This window comes from Barbatula barbatula, assembly GCF_947034865.1.
Source record: "Barbatula barbatula genome assembly, chromosome: 5".
In the NCBI taxonomy this organism is placed as follows: domain Eukaryota; kingdom Metazoa; phylum Chordata; class Actinopteri; order Cypriniformes; family Nemacheilidae; genus Barbatula; species Barbatula barbatula.
In genome coordinates this window covers 7130963-7140780 of record NC_136769.1, presented here as the reverse complement: position 1 = coordinate 7140780, position 9818 = coordinate 7130963, and the positions used below count along the sequence as shown (strand labels likewise).

The 9818-nt window shown below is 37.9% G+C and overlaps 1 protein-coding gene across 1 annotated transcript; it reads right to left on the bottom strand.

The window, feature by feature from the left end:
- Positions 1–114: 114 nt before the first annotated feature.
- On the bottom strand, positions 115–9687 carry baiap2l2a (BAR/IMD domain containing adaptor protein 2 like 2a). The gene is made up of 14 exons (XM_079456785.1): positions 9493–9687; positions 9025–9100; positions 8110–8196; positions 7319–7380; positions 7096–7167; positions 6842–6922; positions 6236–6367; positions 5946–6047; positions 3454–3508; positions 3156–3339; positions 2822–2887; positions 2581–2731; positions 1358–1401; positions 115–1240 (listed from the first exon to the last, which is right to left on the bottom strand). The coding sequence occupies exons 1-14, from the start codon at positions 9544–9546 to the stop codon at positions 1168–1170; spliced, it is 1239 nt and encodes a 412-aa protein (XP_079312911.1). The 5' UTR covers positions 9547–9687; the 3' UTR covers positions 115–1167.
- Between the last annotated feature and the right edge of the window lie 131 nt (positions 9688–9818).

Genomic DNA, 9818 nt, shown 5'->3' with positions numbered 1-9818 from the left:
CATGACTTTATATAACATTCTTAAAAATGTAATAAATGCAATGCTTTACTTTGATTTTATCACACAAACAGATAAAGCTGAAGAACTATAAGAACAGAAAGAACTCCCGAAGCGTGCATGTATTTCCCTTTTATTCACCAGGCATGCCACACAATGAATCGCTATGATAAGGGCACTCATATTCAGACATTTCTGCACCAATTAAAGAAAATGTTCTCAAACCATCTCTGATGTGATGCACATTAGAAATATCCATACAAATGAGTTTGCACTAATGGGTTTGACACCTTGGTAGAAAGTTTTGCCCATTACTGTCAAGGTCAAAAAGAACATTCACTTCATAGGCACTTAAACAGACAGAACAGCCAATTTAAGAGCAGGAAAATTGGGCACGTTTAGGGGTCAGAGGTCAAACCACATTCAACTGTAGTTTAAACATCATTACATTTGAAAGTGCATTAGTAACAACGTGTTAAGAAAGTTATGAAGACCACTTAAAATCTGAGTTAACAGTAAACAGTCCAAGGAAGAAATTATGTTTGAAAACACAAATGTCACCACTGATATCCAAGTCTTATTGCTGCTTTAAAGCAATTATTGCCAGACCCCCAGCAAAGTACAGATAAAGAAATTATAGATTGGCCCTTCAAAGGCAAACAGCTTCATGTAGTAAATCTCCTCATTTTAATGGACTTTAAAGACCAGCCATTGATCACTGCCAAGTCACATTATCCAAACTGTAACCTTTCTGACTGATAAAATGAAAGTGAAAAATGAATGTCATTGCTTAAACGATGTAAAATGTGTAGTGCTGATCTGGTTGCGAAGTTTAAAGTGATAATCCAAAAATGTTGTCATGATTTACTCACCCTCTTGTCATTTAAACCTTTATGACAACATTTCTACTTAAGAACACAAAAGAAGACATTTTGAACAAGGTTGGTAACCGAACAACGGTGGTCTCCATTTACTTGCATTGTGTCCATACAATGGAAGTCAATGGGTACTACTGTTGTTTGGTTACTAACATTCTTCAAAAAAGATCTTCTTTTGTGTTCTGCACATCAAACAGGTTTGAAATGACAAGATGGTGAGTAAAAAATGATATTTTGGGGTGAACTATCGCTTTAAGAATGTTTGATGATCTGTTATTGGTCGAACAGGCATTTATACACGTGGAGCTGATCTGTCGTTGGTTTTTGTGGGTTTCAGCTTCACAGTGGCAAATGGATTTGTGCCTCTGCAAAAACAAAATACGAAGTGATTATAATTGTGGCGAAGTTTCATTTAGGTCTTGATCCAATGCTGAGCGAGCAACCGACTACTAAACTACACAATGATATCCAACTCCACCTACCTTGGAAAAAGTTCTGGTTGAGATCCAAAGTTTTCTTGTTGCCTCTGTTAAAAATATATTTTACACATGTTAAAATATATATCACAGGAAAAGCAGGGAAATGCTGAGCATGTAAGGATACAATGTGCCTCCTTTTAATAAAACGCACACGATACCAAAAGCATTACACAGCAATATCTTTAAAACTCTGAAAGAGCAACTCCATGCAAATGTCAACCTTTAGTTTTTACAGAAGGTTTTCACCTCACAGATGGGTCAGATGTTAATATTTGGTGGTTTAAATAAATAAGGCTCTCTTAGATTTTAAAGCTTTTTTGAGTGTGTTTAAAGCATAGTTTTCTATAGTCAGGTAAGTGAATTACCGTCCATATTCCTCATAAATTGGCTCATGAAAATTTAAATAAAATATTTTATGTTCTATTTGCTCTCCATTTATTGCTTCTGGTTTGCACATTTTAATTCACAAATGTGTGTCCTTTGTCACATCCAAAAAACGCCTGCATAGTCTGATATTTTTCTACCATCAGGGGTTTAGAAACAAATAAACAGATGGCTCAGTATTGGTCATAAATACATTCCGTGAGAATGTATAGTTCAAGCTTTGACTGAAAATGTCCCACTATGCTGGAATTGCCCAAATGTTGGTTGCTATATGGCAAAGGTACTCAACAATTCACGTCTCACCCATCTGCCGTATTTTGTGGTTGTGATTGTAAAGATTTTGAATGATCAAATGCAGGTTTGAATATAGTCTTGTGTGGCTTATAAAGTTGAGTACCTCTGGTGTAAGCAAAGCAGCGGACCATATCAAAGCATGCACACACACACACAAACACATTCACAGACCATCAGCAGAAAGAGCTTCCCCCTTGCAACCACCAGAATGACGGATGAGGTGTCATGGAGAGTAGAAATTTACCACAGTGCCCCTGCTGGCCATAATGTGGAACTGACATTTAACATTTAGTCATCATGAAATCAAAACAAAGCCTATTTACTTTCTCCTTCTGTAATAATTCATCGGTTCATCTTATTTCAAAGAAAGATATGTTTCCTGCATAATCCATCATCAAATTGCAACATTCCTTTATGGCTGACATAAAAAATCCCGCTTAGCCTTTCAATCCCTTCAAAAATGCCTGAAGTATAAAATCAAGGCCTCTTTAATGTTTATAATTTTTCATTGACATGGAGTCGTTTGTGAATAGCGTTTGTGGTCTTACTTTGTTTTCTGAAGGGGTGGGCGTGACCGGCCGTGACACGCTGGATTTGGTTGATGAAGGTGGAGGCGGCGGTGGGGGCGGAGCCACGTAGTAACTGCTGCTCGCGGGTTGGTCGAAGAGGTTACTCATTCTGCTGCTGTTACTGAGAGAGCTGCCATTGTACAGCGAGAGACACAGATGTCAAAGGTCACGGGTTTAAAGTGAAGCACCTGGTGTTGGGAAATGTGCCGTATCAGTTTACCTGGGGGCAGATGGTCCAGGTGGCTCGTCTGCGGGACCTACATAAGCAGCTGGGAACCAGCCCTGCCTGAACAATACAGAAAGCGAAAGGATTGAATGAACGTGAAACAAAATCTGGTGGTCAGTCTGACGTGGTCGGAAACAATAGTCTGTTTTTTTAAACCATCACACTCACATTACTGAGATAAACCGCTTGTTCCAACAGTAGGCTACAGTGAAAATGGGAGAGCACAAAAACTCTCCAGGTGATATTTTGTCCTAAGCTTTGAACCAGCCCAGATTTATAGTCACTACACCATTAATCTTTAAGAACAGAGTGTGTGAAAAGCACTCACCGTCCTGAACTATCACACCGACCGTACAGCCAGCCATTCTTTGGCTCTTGAACAAGTAAACTTATGATGTCTCCCTGGTTGAACGGCAGGAGGGTGGGGTTCGCTGCGGCAGGGTTGGACACCATTGCTCGCATCACTCTTCCTCCACTCATGGAGTTTGAACGACTGGGCTGAGGGGAGGGGCCTTCAATTTAAAATGGGGGGACGATGGGTTGTGATTAGCAATATTGGTTTTGATTACCAATTAGTGAAAGATTATGTTTTGTCATGTTAGATGTTTCTGCAGATGTGAACTCACCTCTAGAGGGAACTCTGCCCAGAGGCTCTGCCAAACGATTGACACCATCCATAAACTGTAAAGGGAAATAAAAAAGCAATTATTTTATAATATATTTAAGACCTTAAAGGTCCTGTGTGTCCTTTTTTGGAGGATCTATTGACAGAAATGCAACAAACTATACAGACGTGCTCAAATTTGTTGGTACCCTTACAGCTCATTAAAAGAATGCTTCATTCCTCCTGAAGAGTGATGAAATTAAAAGCTATTGTATCATGTATGCTTGCATGCCTTTGGTATGTGACAGAATAAAGCAAATAAGGTGTGGAAAGAGATGAATTATTGCTTGTTCTACAAAGATAATCTAAAATGGCCTGGACACATTTGTAGGTACCAAATAATATACATAATTGGATTATAGTGAAAATACAAACTTATTGGTTTCTTTAATAAGTATCACACATGTATCCAATCTTGTAATCGGTCATTCAGCCTATTTAAACGCAGAAAAGTAGTCACTGTGCTGTTTGGTATCATTGTGTGCCCCTCTCTGAACATGGACCAGAGAAAGCAAGAAATAGAGGTGTCTGAGGAGCTCAGAAAGAAAGTAATAGAAAAGCATGGTAGAGGTAAAGGCTACAGGACCATCTCCAAGCAGCTTGATGTTCCTGTGACAACAGTTGCAAATATTATTAAGAGGTTTAATGTCCATGGATTTGTAGCCAACCTCCCTGGGCGCAGCCGTGAGAGGAACATCGACCACAGATTGAACAGAAGCGAATGGTAGAAAAAGAACCAAGAATAACTGGCAAACAGATACAAGCTGAACTCCAAGGTGAAGGTACGTCAGTTTCTGATCGCACCATCCGTCGCTTTTTGAGTAAAAGTGGGCTCCATGGAAGAAGACCCAGGAGGACACACTTTTGAAAGAAAAACATAAAAAAGCCAGACTGGAATTTGCTAAAATTCCGATTGTCAAGCCACAATCCTTCTGGGATAATGTCCTTTGGACAGATGAGTCAAAACTGGAGCTTTTTGGCAAGTCACATCAGCTCTATGTTCACAGATGAAAAAAAGAGGAGGCTCTGTTATGTTTTGGGGCTGCTTTGATGCATCTGGCACACGGTGCCTAAAATCTGTGCAGGGCATAATGAAATCTCAAGACTATCAAGGCATTGTGGGGCGAAATGTACTGCCCGGTGTCAGAAAGCAGGTCATGGGTACTCCATCAGCATAATGACCCAAAACACAAAGCTAAAATCACCCAAGAATGGATAAGAACAAAACATTGGACTATTCTGAAGTGGCCTTCTATGAGTCCTGATCTGAATCCTATCAAACATCTATGTAAAGATCTGAAACTTGTAGTCTGCAGAAGTCATCCATCAAACCTGAGACAGCTGGATCAGTTTGCTCAGGAGGAGTGGGCCAAAATATCTGTTCACAGGTCCAGAAGTCTCATTGAGAGCTACAGAAAAAGTTTGCTTGCTGTGATCGCCTCTAAAGGTTGTGCAACAAAATATTATGTTGGGGTCCCATCATTTTTCTCCATGACATCTTCATTTGTTATATTATTTACAATATTATGTAATATTATGAATAAAAAAATCAAAAGCAAAGTCTGATTTCTATTACAGTAAATATGGAATAAACAATAGTGGATGCCAATTACTTTAGTCAGTTTCATGAAATTCTTTTTACATGTTGTTTCTACTATTGACATAAACAAACAAACTTCTCTACAGAAAGCGTTTGTGAATATGATAACTACTTCAGCAAAGAAGCGAAAACGTGACGACATCTTAGTTCTGTGTCAGCCACCGTAGTGCTTCGAAAGGAAGAGGGAAGGGTTGGAGTGAGCCGTTGGTTGCAATTTGCAACCTTACCGCTAGATGTAGTCAAATGTCACACACTGTACCTTTAAGGGTTATTAAATACATTAAGGAAAAAGGATAAAGCTGGACGTTACTGCAAAACAAATCCAGACAGGGGAATGAAAGACTATGAATGAAAGTAATTGGATTATTACACGGCTACTTCCTAAATAAATAAAATAAATGGACATTAAAGGTCTAGTGTGTAATTTTTGGGATGATCTATTGATAGAAATGCAATATAATATACATAATTAACTTTAGCTTCAGAGTTGCATAAAGAGCTTACACAACGAAGCCTTATGTTTATATCACCGTAGAAAGAGCTATTTTTATCTACATACACCGCGGGTCCCCTTGCATGCAATTCGCCATGTTCTGTCAGCCGTCGTAGTGTTTTGAACGGGAGAGGTGTAGTGGAGTGAAAGGATGGTTGCAAACGCAACCTTGCCACTAGATAGTACTGGCTGGACCTTTAAATATTGATTTGAGTTTGCATGATTCGATAGATTTTTGAAGAGGCCCGTAGACGGTTATAATCATCAAACAAGCACAGACAACAACAATGAATGATATTTTAGTGTAATGATCGCTAAACTCTATATAATAAGCATATTATGTTCTTATTTTTTGGCGCACCACATTATCATCCAGTCGTGAAGGAGTGCGTGGACGAGATTCTCTTGTGTTATTCACCAGATCCTTCCATCCCTCCGATCTGCTCTGAAGACTGCCCCCTGTCTGTGGGAGAAAAAACATGAATTTAGCTTTTAAAATGGCGCAAAAGCACAAATTTTCAGCAGGTATTAAAAAGTAATATAAAATGCATGAACATCTGTTTGTATAACCTTGATTATGTCTCGAAGCACTGAGACACTATTAAGCAGCTGGTTGATACAGACACTCACAAAAATAATGACAATATTAACCTCGTTCATGAGATAGGCAATAGACTTTGTGAGGGAGCAGTGTTTCTCTGCCAGGAATCGATATCTTCTTTCTTCCTCCCTTAACGCCTCTTTTTGACTTTCCCTCAGAAAACGCACATATTGACTGCCGTCCTACACACACACACACACACACCATTACCAATGTTATCATCATTCTTTTTCTCTGTTTTATAGCACCATCATGAGTGATAATGTATGTCTTCCACCATCTGTCTGAAGGACTCATCACGGTCTTAAAAAATGTTGCTCATCACCATCATCTTTGTGATACATGGTCTGTGTAAATATACAAACTAGTTTCAGCCTATTCAGCATTCACAGGCCGTCTGATCTATATTACGCACCAAAACCACCAAAAATCAAGATGTAAAGATTCAATACTTCTGGCATATGCAGCTCAGAACTTGCAACCAGAAGGTGGTTGGTTCAATCCCTGTGAACAATGTGCCCAAACCTCAAGTTGTTCATGAACACCCTTACTGAATTATTATATGAAAAATAAGACAACATTTGGTCTTTTGGACACCATAGGCATCATAGGGTAAATCAAGACCACAAGGGCACCAATCGGGTCACCGCTCCTACCTGTGAAACCCCTCTCCTCATTTGTCTCTCCAGCGCGGTTGCCTGGTTTCTCACCTCCATCTCATATTGCCTTCTGCTGCCCTGGAGAAAAACGTTAGCAGAAAATAAATACATATTTGCTTTTTAATATTCAGCTTAATGCTTTTTAGTCAATATTATTTATTTCGAGTTTTGATAAAGTAGTTGTTATTAAGGATTTATTAAAACATGCAGGTTTTGTGCTATTGATATTGAAAAGTAACTATAAAACTCACTAATATGTACTCTTTATCCAACCTGACATTATGCTCCATCTCCTGCAGGACCTCAGAGTGAAACCAACGAAACTACATCACACACAGAGACAGTGACTGATCAAACATAGGTTTGGTCATAAAGACAATCAGACAGTTTTATGTCAACAAAGACACATAAGCAGAGGCATAGGATATTGAGAGATGGTTAACCAGAGGATAAGAGAGAGAAAATGCAACACACCACTCCTTCCAGTTCATTGGTGAGTCTCCTCTGATTCTCTGAGATCTGTATCATTACATCACCTACAAAACAGACACAAATCAGATTTTATACTGTAGGCCTATATATACCCATAACACGTATTCTATTCTATGTATCGGAGTTGCAAGTTTGGTCTGCATTGTAGGGACCAAATGTCTCCACATGGACAGTAAAACCTGAAATAAGGCTGTGGGGACACGCTAACAGCCCTCACAAGAAAAACTGTTTAATAAACATACTAAATCACTTCTCAGTTCCAGTCCTGAGGTGTCAGATGAGAATGCAAAATGTGAAGTGCTATGAATTTTCATGAATTAAGTCACTCTCTGAAAATTAAAATGTACATTTAATTTAATTGAAATTAAAATGTTAATATACTTATGTGAGATGTTAAGCACACGTTGTCAGGCTGTGATCGTCATCATGTGTCGATCATCATGTATTATTTAAATAACAGATTAAGCACAGTTACCTGATATTTACGCTACAACTTACACACATCATCTCTCTCTCTATCCTCATCAAATATGATTCATAGGAACGTTTTGATCAAACCCCAACAAGGAAATGTCCGCCAAACCACATTTGTGATCCAGAAACAAAGTACGTTTAGGAGTAAAGTACAATTTATGTGTGTGAAGGATACAAGCTCCCTCCCAGTTTAACGGCCTCAATAAAAACGCCAAACTTTCTCTATCTGTGTTTGTGTGCGTGGCGAAAAGTGATAGAAATGCAGAAGAAAGAGATAGTAAGTGAGAGTACACGCTTACCCAGCAAACGTGAGGACATACTTTGCATGGCCTGTTCACCCATCTTAGCCAAAGCATTGAAATAGGTCTCACTTGTGACAGCAAGGGCTGTAAACACACAGACATGGTTTATTTACCAATATAAGCGTGACTTTTTTACACAGCAATACATGAATTAATAAACAAATAATATTTCTTTTTGAAGACTTCATTTGCAAAAACCATATTTAAATAATTAAAAATCATCAAGTATTGTGTTTTTATTTTGTTATTTAGCAGTTTTTTTCAGTTATTTTTAATAAAGACACAACAACTGTAATTTGATTGATATTAATTGGACATACAGCTGTTTTTTTCAATTGAAATGATCACTTGTAAAATAAAAAAAATATCACATTATTAATTAGCATTTCTATGAATGTCTTGTTTTCCAGGAAAAATATCTAGACATCAATAAAACAAGATTTTTTGAATAAATTAAAAATAAAATAAATGATCTTATTCTTGAATATCAACTGTTTTATTGGCTAAATAAATTGTTTTAAATAGAAAAAAAATGTTTGTGTTTTAAATGTCTTTAAATAAAACTGCACGAATTTCCTTTCTCTTGTTTTCTTTGTTAAACCATTTAATAAACCTATACTCTTCAGATTTGTTTTGCTGTAGACATGTAAAATGTTTGAATTAAAAGCCACACCAGTATTTATATTGTTTAATGACGGGTTGCTTGATAGCTGTCTTTGATAGTTTATCTCTTCCGTTGAAGTAACAGATTTCATTTCCTGCTCAGTGTCATGCAGAGTGAAACTCAAGCTCATAAAATAGACGGTCATTAAACAATGATGATTGTCATCAGTGACAAGCGGTAGGTCAAAGTTCAGCCCGTCCACTTTTCATCTCATTCATTCACTCTCTAACTTTCTCATGGTCACTTGCCTTGGAAAGCCTGAATGTAGCTGTTTCCCAGTGCCACCAGTTTCTGCAGGCCCGGGTTAAACTGCTCCATTATGTTCTGTGCAATGTAAACAAACAATATGTATGATGGTACGAAGTACAGATCAGTTGTCAACATGTTTTATCTCCATAAATGACTCCACAATAATCTGGCACCTTGGAAACAGATTATCAGAACAATGTTTTCAATCTAAAATCTATATATATGAAATTCAACAGTGTTTTAATGCAGAATAATATATTTGTTATCAATACAATAACATAATGCAGTAAATGATGTATATAGAGTATATTATTGTATTTCAACTTCAATTTCGACTTTAGTTTAAAACGTTTAAGATGACAAAAACTATGATCCATGCTTAGTAATCAAAATCCATCATTTCACCATGTTTACATGTCAGTTGTTGAGAGATCATAATTCACCTTCTAAAAAAGCGTTACACTTACTGTATAAATGCCCAGGGTGCTGCGATGCAGTTGATCACTGTTTTGTAGCGACATCCTGATCTCACCGTGACACAACAAACCTAAAACAACGTCCACTCTCCAACAACAAACACAACACAGATAACCCACTGATGTCTCTTGGCCTCCCACCTTGTCTCCCGTGTCCTCCTGTCTCGTATGTGTGTAAGACAGAGACAGAGTAGGGGGAGGAGGAAAAAGACCTATTGTCACCCATGTGGCCTGTAAATTATTGAATAGAGTAATAAGGGTGTGACTGAGGTTAGACACCTGCCGTTAACACTGCACACCTGAGACAGACAAGATTG

Coding starts and splice junctions, on each gene's coding strand:
- baiap2l2a (XM_079456785.1), bottom strand. CDS start 9,546: ATGTCGCTACAAAACAGTGATCAACTGCATCGCAGCACCCTGGGCATT. Junction 6,368..6,841: donor TGAGGAGAGGGGTTTCACAG/GTAGGAGCGGTG, acceptor GTGTGTGTGTAG/GACGGCAGTCAATATGTGCG. Junction 2,732..2,821: donor CCTGGACCATCTGCCCCCAG/GTAAACTGATAC, acceptor GTACAATGGCAG/CTCTCTCAGTAACAGCAGCA.